Raw genomic sequence first — 20201 nt, 5'->3', positions numbered from 1 at the left:
CCCCATGGGGCTGTAGGTGTGAGACCAAGCAGTGGAGGCTGCCTGTGGTAGGGCTGCACCTCACTGTACCCTCTCCTCTCAGTCTCCATAGATGGGGTGGAGTGGAACGATGTGAAGTTTTTCCAGCTGGCAGCACAGTGGCCAACGCACGTCAAGTACCTCCCTGTGGGCATCTTTGGCTACTCGAAGAGTGTGTGAGATGCGGGGGCAGCCCTGGGATGGCGCTGCAGAAGGTCACAAGAGGAGACAGAGAGACGGACATGCTCTTGTCCCCCTCTCTTCTGCGGCCCAGCCCCTGCCTGCTCTGCAGAGGGAGATACCGCTCCCTGTGGGCCGAGACCCGTGAAGGTGAGGCCAGTGAGACCGGGTCTGTGCACCCTCCAACACCAGCCAGGGCACCATGCCATCTGCCTCCCCTGACCCCCAACAGCAGCCTGGGACAAGGGATGGCACCAGCCAGCAGAGACCCACAAAGGGCTCTGGGCCCTGCTTTCCCCCAGTGCACCTGCCTGGACAGCTCCCCAGCCCTCTGGGGCCCCAGCTGGGCTGGGCCCAGGCAGGTTCCCCAGCGCTGGAGCCAGCGGGATTGCTGGGGTGGGGGCAGGTGCTGAGCAGGGCCACCAACCCCATACCGCCCCTTGCCAGCCCCACGCTGCTGTGCCTGGCCCTGCCCTGCAGGGCTGAGCCACAGCAGCTTTTCTCAACCTGCTGCAGCCCTGCTGCTGAGGCTGGCATGGCGCTGCTGAGGCTGGCCCCAGCCTGCTGGGGGTCACCCTCTTCTCCCCATCCCTTCCCAGCCAGCCCTGCCCCATGGTGCTGCCAGCTGGAGGTGTGGCATGGGGGCACCTGGTTTTTTTTTTTTTACAAGATTCTATTTTTTTTAAATTTATTGTACGGTTACTTTTCGGGATTAATTTTAATAAATTAATGCTGGTACTATTAAGGCAGGGGTGTGTGTCCTGTGCCTGAGGGCATAGCCCAGCACAACTGGGTGAGAACAAATGGGGACAGGGGGTGGCTACTACCCTGGCTCAAGCAAGCACAGCTGTCACGGCTGCTTGGGCACAACAACCAGTGCTGGGACCTGGCCACACTTCCAGCTATGGGCCAGCTGAGCGCTCTCACAGACTATAGACTGGATGGAGCCTGGCTCATTTTTATTCAAAATAAAGCCCACAAATACTCAGGAAGAGACAGACTGGACCCAGCCTGTGTTCTCCCAGCCCAGCCATGTCCTTGTCTACCTAAAGGTAGAAAAAGTCTGTCTCCTTTCACCAGAGGCTGGGTTTGCTGCTGTCTTGATCTCTACAGTCTGGAAGGCAACCTGAGACTGGACCTGGGAGGAAGGGGGTGTTGTGGGCTCAGCAGAGATGTATTCCAAGACATGAGGCCTCTCATCCTGGCGCCGGACATAGCCCTGGTTCAGCAGGTGCAGGACACAGGACAGGACATCCACACTATGGCAGCAGAAGCTCAGGAATTGCGGCCCTGGACCCAATTCACCCTTCTGGCAGGCATCAATCACCTACAACAGCAAGGAAGCCCCACATTCCATTGCAGTGTGGTGCAGCACCCAGGCAGCCCCCTCCTCTGCCCCTCGAGCCCTCCATACCCTGAACACCAGGTTGTCAATGTGCAGCTGCTTCTCCACCTTAAGGATGCGGGTGATGAGGCAGCAGAGGACATTCCTCTTCCTTTCCAGGGCACTGACTTCAGCCCTCTCTGCCCACAGGTACCTCTGCTGGGGCAGCAGCCTCAGGTGGCGGCCAGAGGCATGGGCCAGGGCTGCCTGGTTGAGCCGCAGCACACCTGGAGCTAGCACCCGGCCCAGGGTCAGCCAAACCCCAAGCTGAGCCTGAAGGAGCCCCAGGACACGCTTGTGGCTGTTGGACCCAACCCTGGGCCTCCCACTGATGACTGCCTTTGCAGATGTCAGCCCCATCCCTGTCCCCCACACATGGCCCCAGGCAACAGCCACACACACAACCCCTGGCCCCAGACCCCAGCCCTACGCACAGGCCTGAGACCCAGCCACCCACACTGACCCATGGCCCCGCACCCAGCCCCACGCCCCGAGCACCAACAGACTCACCCCACCCGACTTACTTCCCCTACAAGTGCCCCTACCCCAGCACCCACTTGGAGCTCAGCCCAGCACCTCCCCAGGGCTGCCCCAGCCCTGCACTTACCTCCCAGCGTGCAGCTCTGCAGCAGGGCACCCTCGCCGTGGGTCAGCGGTGTCAGTGCGTGGTGCACGAGCTCAGCAGGGAGCCCCGTAGCCTGCAGCAGGGCCTCCACAGCCACCTCCTGCAGGAGGGCATGGGAGGGGAATGGCCAGCCAAGACCCACCAGCCACAGGCCCAGCCAAACGAGGGGGCGCCTCTGCCCCAAACACCAATGGTGACCCCACTTAGGGAGGGCACGGCCCTGCTACACTCCAGCACCTGCTGCCTCCCACACCCCACCACAGCCCCAGCTCCTACCTCGGCGTTGTTGAAACACAGCAGGATATACATCTGCAGTGTGGACACGTGGAGGACGCAGTCGCCAAACTGCACTTCGGCGTGGCCCAGCCATGTCCACTGCAACCGCCGGGGCTTCGTGCACTCCCAGCCCAGCTGGCTCTGGCCTGTCACGGGCAGTGTCAGCGCAAGGGCTGGAAGCCAGCCCTGCCAGGTGCTCCCAGCACACCCCAGCACTCCAGCCACTTCTGGCTGAGCTGCTGTGGAGGGCCTGGGCCCCGGCAAGACCCCCACGCACACCCACTGCTGTGACACTCACTCCGCCTGCAGAAGTCGGCAAATGCAGCCAGGGGGGAGCTCAGGGCCGCCGAGAAAAACCTCCCAGGTTCATCCATGTAGCAGGATGGGGAAACAGGCCAGCAGCGTGGGGACAGGGCCAGCACCTTTACCTCTGGCATAGCCACCGCCGAGGTAGTCCCCAGTGCCTGGGCGTGGGGACACGAGGGCAGCTCAGGACAGGCCCCAGCATTCCCGCGAGGCATATGGGCAGCCCCCAGCCTCCCCCCCACCAGCGCGCCCACCTCATCCAGGCCTGTGTCCAGCTCCAGTAGCCGCTTGTCCTGCTCCTGCAGCTGGAAGAGGTAAAACTGCTGCTGGAGCTCCTCTGACTCAGCCAAGTTGCTCAGCATCTCTTGGGGGAAGCGGCTGGGGAAGCACAGCCCAATCTGCTCCACGATGGCTCCTTCCAGCCAAGACGGCCCTTGTGCCAGGAGACGGTCCCCCAGGTAGTGCCTACAACAGCCGACAGCATCACGTCAGGGGCCAGACTGAGCCCCGTGGCCACCAGCCACCCACCAGGAGACAGAGACAGCCCCAGCCCTGGCCTCACCCCAAGGCGCACGAGCCCAGCAGCACCCGCCTCCCCTCCCTGTCGCCAGCAGAAAACGTGCCTCAGCAGACGGGGAGCACCCAGGGGCCCTCACAGCCTTTCCCTCCACACGCCAGAGCCGGGAAAAGCAAAGCAGAAGCACCACTGCCACACCACGCCAGGCTCAGCCGCAGCCTCAGCACCACCTGTGCCTCCCCTGCCACACCAGGCCCTCTGGTCCCGTGGAGACGTGGCACCCCTCACCGGTAGAAGTGCTCAAAGGTGTGGGCGAGCTCCAGGCCACTGAAGACGATGAAGGGCTCCAGGATCTGCTGCAGCCGCTGCAGCGGCCCTGCGCCACCCACAGCCCCGTGGAGCTCCTGGATCTGCCCATCAAGGTAGCGGGCAAACTGCTCGCTCACCTGCAGAGGGACAGGGCTGGCTGCGGACGGGGGAATCACCGCGTGGCCACAGGGCTGGGCTGGGGGAATGGCCCTGGGGGAAGCAGCTGAGAAACCCTGCGGCTCGCAGGCAGGGACCAAGGGTGCCCAGGCACCAGCCTGAGACAGGAGCACGCCAGGGCAGGGGCCGCACTGTGACAAGCGCCACACACCCGCAGTTGGGCACTGTCCAGCGCCACCGCAGGGCAGGGCTCCATTGAGGGGCCAGGACACCACCCACCCGGAGCTCGCCCCAAGGTCATGGGTCAGGGCAGCCTCCCCAGTCTGCACCTGGGGACGGTAAGGCCCCAGAGCTAGGGCCACGTTCCCTCTACTCACGTGCAGGGCGGTGAGGAAGGAGAGCTGCAGCAAAGCACCTGCAAAGCCCTGGCCCAGGGCCAGCACAAAGGCAGCCTGCTGCCCAAAGAGCTCCTCCGTGGCACCACGCAGGCGCTGGTACAGCCCGCAGTATCGCTCCACAAGGTCCGGCGCCTGCCCTGCTGCCTCCAGGAACCGCTGCACCTGCAGGGCGCGCCATGAGAGGGGTGAGCCCTGCAGTGGGACGCGCCCGTGGCGTGTGGAAGCTCCACAGCCCCAGCCTCACTCTACCAACACCGACTGCCCAGGGCCTGGCCAGGGGCTGACTGCAGACCCCAGTGCTGCCATGGGCTATCGAGAGCTTGCAGCAAGGTGGGCTGGGCAGGGGCTGCGGGGGCAGGACAGAAGTACAGCAGCAGCCCAGTGGGAGGTAAGTAGTCCAACACCATACCTGTCTCCCAGCCTGAGCTGACACCTGAGCCCTGCCAGGGTGGCAAGCTTGGCAGGGCTGTCCCCACGCCCCTCCAAGCCCTGCAAAGGCCAGGTACAGCTCCACCCCCTCTCCACGCTCCCAGGCCTCCCCCCTACACCCACCCGGTGTGGGGTCCCATGCATCCTCTCCAGCCCCCATGGCCGGCCCTCCAAGCCCTACCTGCTGCTGCACCACGCCACGCCAGCACTGTGAGATGCCCCACAGGCCACTCGACTTCACCACCACCTTCGCAGCCCTGGCCGGCACCTCCTTGTTCTTCCCCTCCTTCCCACCTGCCAAGGGACAACCCCAGGCTCAGTGTGACTCTGTGGGCAGGCTCCGCACACTGACCACCAGCAGCCCTCCCCCCTCCCTGGGGGTGCAGGGCAAAGGAGATGCTGGGGAGGCACAGCCACGAGCCTTCCCCACCACAGGAGCCCTCTGTGCCACAGGACCCTCCCAGAGCTCCCCAGCAGATCCCCACAGCCACAGCCTGGCTCTCTGGACCACCAACCTCCCAGCCCCACGGGACGGCAGCCCCTCGCTCACCAGCTGCTCTTGCCTCCTCTGGCTCTGGGCCATTGGGATCCACGTGCACTAGGAGCTGGGTCAGGCGCCGCACACGGGAACCAAAGATAGCACGGTGGCTTATGGTGCGCTGCAGCGGCTCCACACTCTCCAGGTACTCGCCCAGCAGCCAAGCCAGAGGGCTGATGCCGTGGGGGTCTGCAAGGCCAGCCAGACTTAGAACAGGGCACCTTAGCCTGGGGCATGGCGCAGACAGGGCTCGGAGAGCATATGGTACCTGGGCTGGTGATGCTCTGCACCAACGGGTTCACCAGGGCCTCCCAGCACGTCCTGCCCAAGGCCCGCGCCGCCTCATCGTCAGGAAGGAAGTGGTCGGCAAAGTCCTGCTCATGCCGCAGCGCCTGGTTCAGCCTGCAACAGCGACTGGGCAGCACACAGTGGTGCCGGGCGTCTGCCGGCGCCTGGGGGGACTCCCCCAGGACAGCAGAGTGCGCAGTCGCTCCCTGCCTTGCCCCTTGCCAGGCATGACAGCTCAGCAGCCCCACTCACCCCCAGCAGCCATGGCTCCTCACTGCACCCAGGCCCTGCCTGCACTGGGTCTTGGGGCCCTCGTGGCCCCTGCCAAACTGAGGTTCTGCCTGCACCTGTCCAACCCTTGCCAGGTCAGGACATGCCAGCCCTTGTGGGGCACCTCTCTGGTGGCTTAGCCATGCCCACATGCCCAGCTTAAACCCGCGGGACCCCAAGGTGGCCCTGGCCTCTGGTGGCCAGGGGGGAATGAGGGCCCCTCCCTGTCCAGGTGGGACACCCAGACGCTCTGCTCCTGACCCTGCAATCCCCACACGGGCTGCCAGCACCCTCCCCCAGGCCCTGGGACAGTGGGAGACAGCCAGGAGACAATTCACCTGCCAAAGAGATCCAGTAGTCGCCCCCGGTCCCGGCAGATCTCCTGGCACCAGGCATGAGCCCGAGCAGTGCAGGAGAGGAACGTCCGCCGGCACAGCTGCTCCTTGAAGACGGGCCAGAAAGTGGGCTTGGGACCCAGCACCTCAATGCCACGCACACGTGTGTCAATGCCACCCTACGGGAGAGCATGACCCTCAGCTCCTCAGGCACAGCCCTGATGCCCCACACCGACAGCTCCCTGGCCCAGCCACCTCCTCCCTTACCTGCTGGCACCGCTTCACACGGATCTGGATGACGGGCCAGAAGCGGGTCATGTTCTCCAGCAAGATCACTCTGCTGTCTGAGGGCAGGACGGTCACCTGCAGGCAGACAGCGAGCCCTCAGCATGCCAGGCAGCGAGCACCAGCCACCCTGCATGCTCCCCTGGCCACCCCCCATTAAAGCCACAGCCTCTGTCACCCCCAGCAGCCCCTAGGCAGCCCCGGGGCACCCTCACTAGGGCCCCACTTCTGGCTCACAGCCCCAGCACAACAGCCTGATGCAGACTGGGCCGCAGGGCTGCCCGTGCCCAAGTCTCCAGCACCCGCTGCCTACGGCCAGGAGGAGGCTCCTGCAGCACAGCTCCTGCCATCCTCACCTCCCTGCAGGGCACCTCCCACGGCCCCAGCACCAGGGTGAGACCTTCACAGGGCACAGCAAGGACCAGCCCACCATTCCCATGGGGCCCCATGGCCTGAGCAGCCCATGCCAGACTCACCGCGTTGAGCTCCGTTCTGATGGTGGCAGGGCTGTCTCCCCCCAGCACCACGACACGGGCCGGCATGTAGCTGGAGTCCTCGCTGGCCACCAGCATGCTCATCTCCCTGCAGCGCAGCAGACACGGTGCTGCCCAGCAGTCCCCATCTCCCTGCCCTGGCCCCTGCCAGCCCCATGCACTGCTGGCCACATCCAGCAACCCCCAGGACGGGAACCACTTGGGCAGGGCTCACACGGATCCCCCAAAGCCCTCTCCTCCCCACACAGCCACTGGCCCTCCTGGCCCCAAAGCACCCCGGCCCAGCCCCACCTGATCACTACACCACACTGCATGTGGACAGTGATGAAGTGGGAGCCGGTGCTGCCATTTGACTCCCAGTAGGTCTTGGGGTTCCCATCCGTGAGCTTGCTGGCTCGGTGGGGGTTGGAGGAGACCTGTACCTTCTCCCAACACTTGTCCTCCTTCACCTCCACGCTGGAGCCTGCGGGCAGAGCACACGGAGCCTCCAGCCACCAGGCCAGCACATTCCAGGCACAGGGCTCCAGTTCCCGCTCCCCGAGCTCACCTCGGCACAGGTTGTGCAGAAAGACGTCAAAGAAAGGGATGCTGATGGGCTGGTGGCTCCGGCGGTGCTCCTCAATCAGACCCAGGACCAGCTACGGGATGGGGCGAGGCTCTTACCAGCGGCCCCGCGTCCTCCTCCCCTCACCTCCCGCAGGGCTGCGGCAGGCAGAGAACAGAAGGCTGCTCCTCGGTGCCGGGCACAGCCAGAGGACGCCAAGACCCAGAGTCCCAGTGCAGCCAGGCCTCCCCAGGCCCACCTGGATGCAGCCAGCCAAGATGCTCGTTGTCAGCTTCTTGTAGAGGCTGGCATACTTCTCACAGTCAATCACCAGGTCGAGCAGGGCTGACGCCAGCGACGGAGCCGTGCTGCGCTTCTCCAGGGCTTTGGACAGAGCCTCGTGGGTGCCCACACGGCACATCACCACCGCACAGTCCTTGCTGGTGGTGGCCAGGCGGTGCAGAAAGCCAACAATCTCCCGCACCACCTGCTGAGCAGGCACCCATGAGCGGCGGGGCCGGTGCTGGGAACCCGCCAGGCCCCAGCAGCAGGGTGCTGCAGTGCTCCATCCCCTCCACCCTGACACCACAGCAGTGCCCATGAGAGCCTGCCTGGGCACTCACTGGGCACACCAGCCACTGGGATGCGGCCACAGCTGGGACAGCCACTCCCCTCCTCTCCCAGCATGATGGGCACAAAGCTGGGCTGCTGCAGGAGGGGACCCCACTTCACCAACACCAAGCCCTGCCAATGCATGGCACAGCCAGCAAAGCTGCCCCTGCCTGCTCGGAGTCCCGGGGCCACCTCACCTCCTGGTCGCTGCTGTGGGTGTTCAGGGAGGACAAACAGGGCTCCACACATTCGTGCCAGGGCAGCACATCCTCCTGGTAACTGTCCAAGAACTTGTTCAGGATCCTGAGCAATGGAGGGAGCCCACTCAGGCCAGGGCACACAGACAGCAGTGCCAGAGGCAGCCCTGCTGCCCTGCCCCACCAGGAGGGCTCGCACCCCACAGGGACTGGAAACCAAGGCTCCCCAGGCACTTTGGGCACCCCACCAGCACCCAGGCACGTGCTGCTCTGCCCCCACATGGCCCTGCACCCCAGGACACCCCAATCAGCACCCACATATGCCCTGGGGTGCACCTGCCCCTGCCAAAGAGCAACAGCCCCACCAGGACCCACAAACAGGCGCCATACCAGCACTCGCACACCTGCTGCGGTGGCCCCAGGCCCCCACCAAATCCCCCTAGACCTACCTGAGGAAGCTCAGGCTCATGGCCTTCTCTGCCCCCAGCAGCTGGAAGCTGCGCAGCAGCAGCCTGAAGCACCTGTGGTCCTGCAGCAGCTGGGCCACCTCTCCAGAGCGGACAGGGCCCTCACCACAGAGCTGCCTCTCCAGGGCCACCACCACTTCCTTGGACAAGATGCCGTCCCCTACGCTGCCCAGAAGCATCCGCATGTCCCTCAGGTCCAGCGGGGACTCTCTGCCTGCCATGACAAGGACACATGGGCCCAGCCCAAGCACTTGCTTGGGAGGCACCGGTGGGGTGCTCTGCCCTGGCAGGCAAGGCAGCCCTGACCACTGCAGCCGCAGGGCCATGGCATGGCGGTGGGTGCAGGCAGCACACTACCTGCTGTCTCCGGGCCCGGAGGTAGCTGGTGCTCTGCCATGCGGTTGATCACACTGAGCGCCAGCGTCGCATAAGGGCAGCCGGTGCTCTGCCCATCCGACCAGCAGCTCTGCAGTACCGTGGGGAGATCACAGCTTGCCAGCTGCTCTGCCAGACCCCGGTGGCTGTCGATCAGCATGTTCACCACCAGCAAGCCGTTCTGCACGCCTGAGGAACCCCTGCAGGGACAGAGCAATGCGGGCACCTTCCTCCCCCAAGCACAGAGCCTCCCCTGCACCCACAAGCCACCTGCCTGCCTTGCCCAGCCCCATCATACAGAGGGTCCCCCTACCCCCAGCCACTGTCCTCACTCTGCCCCTACCCTGGGACCCTCTGCAGAGTGCTCATGGCAGCAGGGATGGCGCTCAGCAGGCTGGCCAAGCCCTCGCTGGACGCAGAGCCAATGCTGGCAAAGATCTCCCGCATCATCTGCGCGTCAGCGTGGTTCAGGGGCAAGGGCTTCCCACTGCCATCTCCTGGCTCATCAGCCACAGCTCCCACCAGCACCTTCAGGGCCTGCAAGATCAACAGCAGTCACGAGGGCAGCTCCCATCTCTGCCACACCGGGGCAAGCCTGCACCCTGCCCGCCCACCTACAGCATCCCCTCTGACACACTCACCGCCAGGCCAGCCTGCTGCACCAGGGCGGAGGCGGCGTGCTGCTGCATGCAGGCCAGCACAGCCCGCACACCCCCCTCCGTGGCAAACAGCACGCGCCAGTCGTACTTCGCCATGAGCACGGCCAGCAGCCGCAGCGTCACCACCACCAGGGCCTTCTCTGCCACCTCCGTGCTCAGCAGCTCCACTGCCACCTTCACCAGCTTCTCCCTGCACGGGAAAGGACTCCTCAGGAGGAGCCTCCTGGCACAGCCACTGCACACTGGCACCCCGGACCCTGCCAGCCACCTTCTCCCTGCCCACATGGCTCCCCTACAGCTGGGTCAGCCCCAGGAACGACACTGCCTGGGACAAAGGGACACAAGATCCACCTCTCTTCTTGCCAAGCACACAGGAACATAACAGCCTTCACACTTCCACTGCCACCTCCTGCACTCCCACCTCCAGCACCCTCCCCACCCTGCCAATACGGCCCTCCCCAGCCAGCAGGAGGATTACATGGCACCCCATAGCTCACCCAACACTCCTGGTAACCAGCCTGCCCAGGGCTCTGCTGACTTGCTGCTCAGGCTCAGGCTCCTCCTCCAGGATCTTCATGATGTGCTTGAGCCCAGCTAAGCGCAGCCCCACCTCTGAGCTGCTGCTCTGGATCACGTCCACCACGGCTGCAATCCTGGCCAGGGAGTCCCTCTCACTCAGCCCCTCAGAGCTGCCCAGCACTGGTGGCAGGAAGGCAGGGACACAGCTGTCAGGGCAGCAGGAACAACCACAGCAACTCCCGCAGTGCCAGGCGCCCACACACCCAGCACCCACAGCACCCCCCTCCCCAAGCAAACGCCAGGTGCCCTGCTTCTTGTACCCTGCCTAGAGCCTTCCTCCACTGAGGCAACGGAGCCACCTCCAGCACCCTGTGTGTGCCCCAGCGCATAGCGGGCAATTACCTTTGATCTGCTCCTCTGCCACCTCTGGGAAGAACAGCCCTTCCCTCTCAAAGAGCTCGCTGAACAGCTGGGAATCTGACTTGGCTGCCACAGCGGGGGCTTGGGGCAGCACTCTGGCTGTGGAAAGGTCTTCCTTTGCTGCCTTGGCTGTCATGGCTTCAGGGCCAGTGCTCCTGCAGCCGGCACCCTCCGAGGACACTGTCGTGCTGCCCCCGCCATCCTGCTCAGCCCCCCTACTGAGGAAGTATTTAGTGTAGACGTGGGAGCTGCGCAGGTCACGCTGAGCACTGCCCTGGCACCGCTTCTCCAGGACCTGCAGCACCTTCTGGGCCACCTCCAAAGGTACCGACAGCTGGATCAGGGCTTCTTCACCCACCTCCGACACCTGCCCAGACAAAGTCATATTAACCCTCACAGACTCGCCACAGACCCCGTGCCCCTTGTGACAGCCAGTGCCAGAACGGACAGAAAAGCTGCACCGCTGGAGGTCCCCAGGGCCATTCCCCAGTGCCACCCTCCCCTGGCTGTCCCCAGCCCAGCTACCACCAGCCCAGCCCTACCACCTGCACTCACCACCCAGCCACAACCGGCACAATCACCCCGTGGCCTTGCCTTGCCTATCCAAACCTCGCTGGACACAGTCACTCTTCCAGGGTCACAGGAGACTGCATTTCCGCTCACCTCCCCTCACCCCTTTGCTGTGCCCAGCTCCCCATGCTTTCGCCCTCCCCGCTCACCCTCCCATTTCAGTCCTATTTCTGCCCCATTCAGGCTGTCCTTGCACAGCTCAAGCTTGCCGTCTCCTCCTCTGGGCCCGGCCCTTTCCCTAAAATTTCTCCCTTGCTCCCTCCCTCCCATTTCCCCACTGCGGGCTCTGGCCCATACCTGCTCTCCCTGCTCCTGCTGGATGAGACAGGTGATCTCTTTCTGCTCCTGTGCTTCCAGCTTCTTCACAAAGAAGAGCAGCTCCCACCACTCGGCACGGCTCAGGGTCTCTGCAGCCTTGGTCGGCTGCTCCCCCAGGTAAGGCAGGGAGTACAGGCCCCCAAAAGGCTTGCGCAAAAACGGCTGCGCAACTGCAGGAGAGCAGAGCAAGGAAGGGCACTGTCAGCTCTGACAATTCCCCCATCCTCTGCTGCACACCCCACGTTCTCCAGGGAAACAGCTCCTGCGGACCTGGGCAGGAGAGATCCCCACTGTCCCACAGCCTGCTGTGGGAAAGGGAGGTGACAGGAGGGCAGCAAGAGAAGGGGAACATGCTGGGAGGAGACCCCAGAAGCTGTAGAGATGGGGATTACCACCTTCACTTGAACCTCTTTGGGCCATAGAACAGAAAAATCACACGCTCAAAATGGGCACCTCCAGCTCACTGCTCTCCAACCTGTTCCCACAGTGCCTGGACCAGCCAGGGCAGCGCGCTGGGACACCAGCACCAGCAGAATCTGCCGTGCCAGCGTGCAGCTGTAGAAGGGCTGGGGAGAAAAACTGCAGGCCCAGCTGACAGGATGCTCACCTGCTGCCAGTTTGTGGTTGTGTGTCAGAGTAGACAACTTCTTCTGACCCTCATTATCCTCTTGCCCTGCAGGGCCAATGATCTCCACCATATGCCAGTGAACCCAGTACGTAGAACCCAGGGCTTGCCAGTGCACCTGAGGAGAAGAGCCCGACACACACTCAGCTGAGGGAAGGCAAGCCCAACCCCACTGCTCCCACGCAAGGCCGTGTGCTTCCTACAGCACAACAGAGCAGACAGGTCCTGTGACAGCCCCTGCCCTCCCAGCAGTGGATACCTGCACAGGCGGCGTGCCGTCGTTGCTCTGGCGGAATTCACCCTCGTCACCCGCGCTGACCTGCTCGTAGTCTTCCAGCATGCGCACCCGCATGCCGCATGTCAGGTTTGCCTGCACATACTCCACGTAGCTGCTGCGGCTTGGGAAGGCTGATCGCGTCTTGAAGATGCTGGGCTCTTTTGGTGGGGGAGTGGGGGCTGTTTGAGCAGTGGTGCAGGATGTGGCCCTGTGCTGGAAGATGGAGTGGGTGGTGCGGGGTCGCAGCTCCTGTTGGGCCAGCAGCTCTGATTTGTGGCTGTGGTCCCAGCCCATCACGTGCACCAGCTCCAAGATGAGGTTTGCCATAGCCATGCTGAACTCAAACTCCTGCTTCACGCGGCTCCTCTCCTCAGTGAGCAGGCTGGGCACAGCACAGTCCCGCTGCTCCCCTCCCTGCTCCACGCCACTGCTAAGCTTGTCCATGACAGAAGTGACGCACAGGTAGCGCTTCACCAGGACGAACAGCAGCTTCCCAGGGATCTGCAACAAGCACAGCTGTCAGACTCTAGCCTGCAGGACACCTCCAGCCCCCAGCTCCCTCCAAGCCACCAGCGCATCCACAGTCAGGCTCCCGCGACAGCTCTGGACCAGCAGGCAGCAGCAGAGACCTCTCAGCCCACCCTCATCTCCGTGCTCAGGGACAAGGCTCTCCATGAGCCGCTCTACCATCCCCCAGCCTCGAGCTGCGCCCAAATCCTGTGCCAGCTCTCCCAATACCCAGCCCTGCTCAGCCACCCACTGCCGACTACCCTCCCATACCAAACAAGGACACCAGCTCTGGCCCACCACTCCCACCCCTCTTGACCCCTAAGCCATAGGCCCAGAGCTGGCAGGACCTCACACTACCTGGGGAAGGTGAATCCCCTCAAAGGACATGCAGTGCTCTTCAGAGGACGTTGTCTCAGCAAACAGCTCCAGCAAGGTGTAGCGACTGTCGAAGTCCATGTGCTGCTCAATGCCATCCTGCTGGCTCAGGGACAGCAGGACATAGGCCCAGCTCCCTGCCAACAACAACAGAGACCCTTCAGGCCCCTTAAAGATAACCCTCACCCCACCCTCCCTGCACGAGACAGACTTGCAGGCAAGGAACAGCTTTGCTGCTTAGTGTAACCTAGAACTGTATTCCGTCCTTTAATCTGGATTGGCAACATTTTGCTCCTCCAAATAACACTGCGTATTTTTTCCACCCCTAAAGCTGCAGGATTCCCACAGAGCAGCAGCCCCAAGTAACTGACTCCAGAACAGGGCTCCAGGGAAGACAAAAGCTAAGTTCCAATCTGAATCAGCCCCCCATCTGCCCCGCTGGAGAGCTGCATGAACTTAGGCACCAGGATAGGGAAAGACAGATCTCTTGTAGGACACACCACCACCAGCAACCTTCCAGGTGCACCCAAGCCTCCGCAGGCACTGCCGAGCCATGGCAGGTCCTCTCAGACGAGAGGACTGGGTGAGGACAAGCCTCTGCCAAGCCCCTCAGCACAGGTCTTCATTGGAAGGGTATGTGGAAGGAAACTGTCTGCTCCTTTAAGTGCATTCGGTCAAGGACCTTTTCACTGCAAAAATGATAGTAAGAAGGGAGCCATAAACAAGAACATAAAGAGTTACAAACCTGACTGACAAATGCTAATGGCAGCAGTGAGGAGAAACAAATCTGGTCAGTCACACTAATTAGTAAGGATATCTGGAGTGTGAAAATGATTATTTTTCAGTAAGATTATCTAAGGACCTTGTCAAACTGGGGTGACAAGGAAAGGAAGGGAGACAAACACACAGAGACCTGACCAATCACCATTAACAAAGACACAACCAGAAGCAAACCCTCTCAGCTGCACTAATTGACGCTATGAAAAAAACCACAGGCAAACTGGGACTTTGCAACTGATAAGGATGTAACCCTGAGGGTCTGGGATGTTGGAGTGGGCTTGGGGGAACAATGCGAACAGACAGGGTGATATGCATGGGACAGGAATTGGCAAGGAACACAGACGGGGGTGCACAGAAAGGGGTATAAAAGCAGCCAGTCAAGTGGAAACCGTGGCTGGTCAGTCCACTTGTCTGACTGAGCCCTGCACCCAATCACCATGGTTTGTCCTACTTTCTTACACCTTATTAAATCTTTCTAATTCTCTCTCTATCCCATGTGTTCGTGTGCTGCCAGGACTGAGCGACGGTTACTGATGAGACCTGCGTGTAAGTGGAATTTGGTACCAGCAACTGGAGCCTGACTGGGGGTATGGGAGCCCTGTGGTATCAGCAACTGGAGCAAGCAAGGATCCTGGTGTAAGCAGCTGGAAAGGCCATCACTCTCTGGATCTGGGGAGGATCCCACAGACTTTGAGCCCAAAGTGCCAGCTACTGGGCAGACTGGCATAGAGTGGACTGTGTGGCAGCTATCGCAGTCAGACCAGGGCAGTAGGCACCCCTGGCCTGCAGTGCCAACCACCACAGCAAGTGCAAGTGTCTCAGTGCTAGCGACTGGAGCAGGTGGGGTCCTCAGCCATCAGCCACTGGGGAGAGAATGGCATGTGTCCCAAAAAACAGCTACTGGGAGGGAGACAAGTGAGGAGCTCAGCACCAGCAGCTGAAGCAGGACTGCAGTGCATGGTGCTGGGGGTTCAAGGGCGAGCATCTGTACCTTCCCCTGTCCTGCTGTGCATGGGATGGCGTGTAATTCATTAGCAAAACTTCACACTGGACCAGCTGCCAAGTATGAGGCCCTGGGACCAGGCCAGGGTATGAGGTGGGTGGCAGTCTGTGCTGGAAGTCCAAGGTACTTGTGAATATGGACTGCATAAGGGACAAGTATCTGAGCGCTACGTGTTTGCTAGCAAGTGTTGGGCTTGACCAGCTGGTGAGCAGGGGGACCCCTGAGACGGGTAGCGGGGCTGGATCCAGGCAGGGTGCTGGGCAGGCAGAGAGGCCATGCTGATACTCAAGGAATCCATGAATATGTGTGTGCTTGTGAACCTGAAGAGTGCTGTGCGTGCTGGCACAAGTGACCTCCTGTCTCCGCCAGCCAAAGAGGAGGAGGGGACTTGGCTGGCTGTGCTTGCATTTATGAGTCCCATATGTAGGTGGTGTTGAAGGCAGTGCCTTGTGTGTGGCCAGCTGTGTCGGTGTCCTGTGCATGTCCATGTGTCTCTGGCATTAATGCTCAGCCTTACTACTGGTTGAACCTGCAAATGGGAAAGTGGCAGCTATACCCCAGTCTGAGAGACCCTGGATCCCCGGGCTGGGCTCCAGTGGCAGGTCAGGAGGGGTGCTAGGCCTGCTGGAGCAGACAGCCACCCCTAACATTCCTTAACACTCCTAACAGTTGATCAGCATCCCAGCTCAGGAACCTGCCAGGGGAAAGAGCTCCCAAGTCTTAGAGCACCCCGGACAACTAAGACCAAGGAGCTGCTTGGAAGCTCCAGTCTGATTCTCCCCCTTTTGCCAACAAGTCCCGAGACACACTGCTTCCCAGGCACCCCACACCTACAAAAAGACTGGCACCCCTCAGCTGCCCAGCAGCACCTCCTCAGTGGCTCTGAGCAGTAGCAGCCCCCACCTGCATCATGCGAAGCCAGAGCCCTCAGCATCTTGCCAGCACTGCGACGAATTTGCTTCTCCTTGTGGCACAGCATCTTCAGCAGCAAGTTGAGGGCTCCTGTCTCCTTGAAGGCACCCGCCAGCGAGCCAATGCTGGCGTACGCACTCAGCACATGGATGGTGTTGAGGATGGAGGACTCGGGGGTCCCAGCCTCCGCCATCTGCCGACCAGCTCGCTGCACCAGGCTCCTGACATCAGCCTTCATCTCCAGCAGCGAGGCATCATCCAGCGGGACTTCTGCAGCAAACGGGATGGCTGCCTTCTCCTCTTTCACACACTGCCCTTCCAGCTTCCTCTTACCCAGCAGTGCCGGGCAGCTGGCACAGACCTCTTCTGCAGACATCCACATCAAGATGTTCTCTGGCTTGGTCTCTGCAGAGGAAGCACTGCTACCCCCTGCTGCTCTCTCTTCCCAGCTGACGATGCTCCACTGGACCAGGTACTCGGGCTGGCCATCGTGACCTCGCCGCTGCCGGAGCAGCTCCACTGGGTAGGCCTGCAGTTTGGGTCCCAGGTGCACAAGCAGGTTGCCATTATGCCTCTCGTTCACCATGACAGGAAGTGTGCCTGCAGAGATGGAGGGTGAAGGAGGAACTGGGAAGAGGTGGATGAGGCAGGGGCTTTGCAATGGCTGGAAATATATAATCCTGTGGGTTGCAGTGCTTGCAGCATGGCAGTGTAACAAATAAAATGTGTTCTTGTACTAGATCTGCTCAAGGTCAGTGCTGTAAGCTCCCAACACAACAAGACTACCAAAGTATGAGATACAGCACACTTTCTCCTTGGAAAACAGCACACGCACAGCAACAAGATAACAGATCAGAACAATAACGATCTTTGGACTATTAAGCAGGTTGCAGGCACGGCAGGAAACGGACAGCAATGCCCAGGGAGGGCAGCTTTCCCCAGGAAACTCAGCTGTAGAACCCGGCTGCGCGCTGAGCGAGCCCCACAAGCCAGGTGGAGCGTGCACGCAGGGGTCTGCTGCACATCGCCCAGCCGGGGCTGGGAGCCCCGGTTCCCGGGACACTCACGCCAAAGGCGGGCGGCGCGGCACCGCCGCTACCGGCGAGCGGGCTTGCGCGGGCGGGACCCGCCGGCAGCAGGAATCAAGCTCCGTCTAAGGGTGGGCCAAGCGAGAACTCCCGGGGCACCGAGAGGCGCCCGGCCGTGCCCAGTCTAACCCAACCCGACCCGGCCGGGCAGGGCTGCCGCACCTCGGGGTACCTGTACCGGGGCCTCCACTAGGGTTCCCCCAACAGGAAAGGCCCAGAACCGCGCCAGGACGGCTACGCTCGAGAAGCGCGGCCAGGCCGGGCTGGACCGGTCCCGTCCCGCCGAATCCCATCCCATCCCGCCGCCCTGAGGCCGCGCCGCGTTACCTCCGACACCACTCCCACGCCGCTTCCGGGTCGGCAGATACGCATGCGCGGAGGCCCGCCCCCGACGGGAGCTGCGCGAGGCCAAGCTTCTTCCGCCAGCAGCCCGGCCACAGCTGGTTGCGGCGAGGCTGGGCGGGCGGCACCGGGCGTGCCCGGGAGAGCTGGGGCAGCTCGGGTCCGGAAGGAGCAGTGGGGACTGGGGAGCGGCGAGGACTTTACCGGGACCGGGAGATGCCGAGGCCTGTGCCCCCCAGTTGCACAGCAGGTCACCCTGGCTGACAGGTACCTTCCTGCCCTCTTGCCCGGGTGCCTGCCCACCTCCACTGATAGCTGCTAGGTGGACTGAGGGTGCGGGAAAAGCCCAGCCCTCCCGCACCCATAGACTCATAAACGGTTTGGGTTGAAAGGAACCGTTAGAGGTCATCTAGTCCAAACCCCATGCAGGGAGCAAGGACATCTTCAACTACAGCAGGTCACTCAGAGCCCCATCCAACCTGACCTTGAATGCTTCCAGGAGTGGGGTATCTACCACCTCTCTGGGCAACCTGTGCAGTGCTTCACCACCCTCGTTGTAAAGAATTTCTTCCTTATACCCAGTTTATATCTACCCTCCTTTAGGTTAAAACTATTACCCCTTGTCCTGTCACAACAGCCCTTGCTAAAGAGATTGTCCCCTTCCTTCCTAGAATCCCCCTTCAAGTACTGAAAATCTGCAATAAGGTCTCCCCGCAGCCTTCTCTTCTCCAGGCTGAACAACCCCAACTCTCTCAGCCTTTCTTCACAGGAGAGGTGCTCCAGCCCTCTGGCCATTTCTGTCGCCCCGCTCTGGACCCTCTCCAACAGTTCCATGTCCTTCCTGTGCGGAGGGCCCCAGACCTGGATGCAGCACTCCAGGTGCGGTCTCACCAGAGCAGAGCAGCAGAATCACCTCCCTTGACCTGCTGGCCATGCTTCTTTTGATGCAGCCCAGGATACATTTGGCCTTCAGGCTTAGCACAATCGTGCAGAGCTCTGTTTGACCCCACCCAGACCCACACCCACCCCAAGCTCAAGCCAAAGCTGCCCACAACCCCACCCCCATCTCTCCTGCAGTTCAACTCTCGTCAGGGGCAGAAAGCAGCTGAATGTGTCCAATGGGGAAAGCACCCCCGGAGGCCTTGCGCAGAAAAGGCAGCAGTAATACAGCAACCGTGGCACAGAGAATGCTTTATTGGTCCCCAGCATCACTCCTGTGCTGTGATCCTTGGCAGGTTGACATAGCTCTTCATGGGTGGAAGAGGCTTGATCTTGCGCCCAGCCCAGCCGCCCTTGCGATGCCACAAGCCTGTATGTGGGCGCTTGCCCAGCCAGCGGTTCCGGCCTGCCTTCCCAATTACCCGCTTGTTGTGGTCGACGTTAGAAACACGGCCCACTGTGGCCACGCAGGTCTCCAGCACCTAGGGGACAGAGAAGAGCTTCAGGCCTCCCTGGGGATGCATGGCTGCATGCCCAGGTGGTCAGGTCAAGGACAGCATGGCTCCTCTACCTGCATATGCCTCTTGGAGGGCAGCTGCACAATGGCCGTCCCATTCACTTTCCTCAGCAGCACCCCACAAGTCCCTGCAACAGGCAAGAGGAGAGGAGGCAGCTGCCCTGAGCAGCAGGACAAAGTATCCTGCTCTGTGGCGAGGATATTCCCATGCTGGGAACTCCTCAAAGGCCCTGCCATTGTCCTTCACGCAGCATTTCTTCCTGACGACATCACCAGACAGCAATGGGGCAGAGCTGCCCCTGCCTGTCTGGAGGGCTGCTTTGCCCCCTAACGCAGGGAGAAGGGAGGACAGTGACCCCCTGTCACCAGCTGCAGTGCCCCCCAGTCCTCCTCTCCCTCTGCATTAAGCCAAACCCAACTACTATCAGTGGGTCCTCTGCTTGGAGACGCACCAGCTGCCCGGATGTACTGTGCCCCCTTCCCAGGGTGGCTCTCCAGGTTGCAGATCAATGTGCCAATGGGCAGAGCCCCCAGCGGGTAGGCGTCACCTTCGTTGGCCGACACTAGAAGAGAGGAGCGATGAGTTGGGCAAGTAGCAGCCAAGGAGCCCCCAGCAGCGCCGACACACCCACCCCCCGTCCCTGGCACGCACCTGCCATCCTGCCAATGTGCGAGGAGTTCTTGATGATGTCCCCTGGCTGCATGTTCTCCGTGGCAATGATCCAGCGCTTCCGATTGCCGCCGGCCACAAGGGCAATGTCAGCCGACCTGCACAGGGAACCCACGGTGGGTGGGTGGGTTGGTGGGTGGGTGGGTGCATGGGTGGCCCGAGCCCGCACCCCACACTCGCCTGCAAGGGTCGTATCGGACGTTGATGACCTTCTCGGTGAAGGGCTGCGGCGGGGCCCCCTCCTCGTAGCGCAGCCGCTGGAAGTCGATCATGCGGTACCGTCGCTTGTGTCCCCCTCCGATCCCCCGCACGCGGATGCGGCCTGCAGGACAGGGGGGCGGCTGCAGCCGGGACCGACAACGGCACCGGGACCGCCCCGCCGGTACCGGGCGCCTGCCGCGGGGTCCCCCGCTCCGCCCACGCACCTGTGTGGTCGCGGCCGCCCGTTTTCTTCATGCCGATGGGCCGTACCGTGTACTTGACCCGGCACTTCCAGAGGGGGTCGGTGGTGCAGCGCGGCTCGGAGCCGCTCAGCCCGCGGCGTGCAGCTGCCAGCGCCGCCCCGGGCAGGCAGGGCGGCGGGGCGGGAGGGAGCCGGGCGCGGCGCGGCGCGGCCGACAGCAGGAGAGCCCCAAAGGCGCGGCACAGCCCCGCCGCCGCCACCGCCATTCCCACCGCCGCCATCGCTGCTGCGCCTGCGCCGGGAGGGGAGG

The 20201-nt window shown here is 62.2% G+C and overlaps 3 protein-coding genes across 8 annotated transcripts in view; 1 reads left to right on the top strand and 2 right to left on the bottom strand.

The window, feature by feature from the left end:
• LOC142055083 (phosphofurin acidic cluster sorting protein 2-like) overlaps positions 1-943 on the top strand; it is a 69813-nt gene extending 68870 nt beyond the window's left edge. Inside the window, exon 24 of the mRNA XM_075088537.1 lies at positions 83-943. Coding sequence (XP_074944638.1) covers positions 83-198 — 116 coding nt within the window. The 3' untranslated portion in view covers positions 199-943. The remainder of the gene's footprint in view (positions 1-82) is intronic.
• Positions 944-1140: 197 nt separating this feature from the next.
• On the bottom strand, positions 1141-17394 carry LOC142055081 (cullin-9-like). 6 transcript variants are annotated; one of them, XR_012659799.1, is made up of 30 exons: positions 17183-17341; positions 15924-16532; positions 13220-13374; positions 12335-12853; positions 12058-12193; positions 11430-11620; positions 10545-10929; positions 10121-10322; positions 9606-9813; positions 9308-9501; positions 8947-9164; positions 8572-8803; positions 8123-8228; positions 7573-7803; positions 7317-7407; positions 7061-7232; positions 6752-6857; positions 6258-6353; positions 5994-6169; positions 5366-5499; positions 5110-5286; positions 4741-4853; positions 4110-4292; positions 3595-3752; positions 3044-3254; positions 2782-2947; positions 2484-2629; positions 2190-2307; positions 1613-1855; positions 1141-1525 (listed from the first exon to the last, which is right to left on the bottom strand). XR_012659799.1 is itself a non-coding variant. In XM_075088536.1 (30 exons), the coding sequence occupies exons 2-30, from the start codon at positions 16516-16518 to the stop codon at positions 1241-1243; spliced, it is 5907 nt and encodes a 1968-aa protein (XP_074944637.1). In that variant the 5' UTR covers positions 16519-16532; positions 17348-17394; the 3' UTR covers positions 1141-1240. The 6 variants fall into 6 exon arrangements, 4 of the variants coding, with proteins under 4 accessions (XP_074944637.1, XP_074944634.1, XP_074944635.1 ...); XR_012659800.1 differs by having other exon boundaries at positions 1613-1738; XM_075088536.1 differs by lacking the exon at positions 17183-17341 and adding an exon at positions 17348-17394 and having other exon boundaries at positions 1613-1815.
• Positions 17395-18538: 1144 nt separating this feature from the next.
• MRPL2 (mitochondrial ribosomal protein L2) lies at positions 18539-20198 on the bottom strand. Its single transcript, XM_075088524.1, has 6 exons — positions 19914-20198; positions 19669-19810; positions 19471-19586; positions 19271-19381; positions 18873-18946; positions 18539-18783 (listed from the first exon to the last, which is right to left on the bottom strand). The coding sequence occupies exons 1-6, from the start codon at positions 20170-20172 to the stop codon at positions 18571-18573; spliced, it is 915 nt and encodes a 304-aa protein (XP_074944625.1). The 5' UTR covers positions 20173-20198; the 3' UTR covers positions 18539-18570.
• Between the last annotated feature and the right edge of the window lie 3 nt (positions 20199-20201).

The sequence above is a fragment of the Phalacrocorax aristotelis genome, chromosome 3 (assembly GCF_949628215.1).
Source record: "Phalacrocorax aristotelis chromosome 3, bGulAri2.1, whole genome shotgun sequence".
In the NCBI taxonomy this organism is placed as follows: domain Eukaryota; kingdom Metazoa; phylum Chordata; class Aves; order Suliformes; family Phalacrocoracidae; genus Phalacrocorax; species Phalacrocorax aristotelis.
This window is presented reverse-complemented; position numbering and strand designations above follow the sequence as displayed.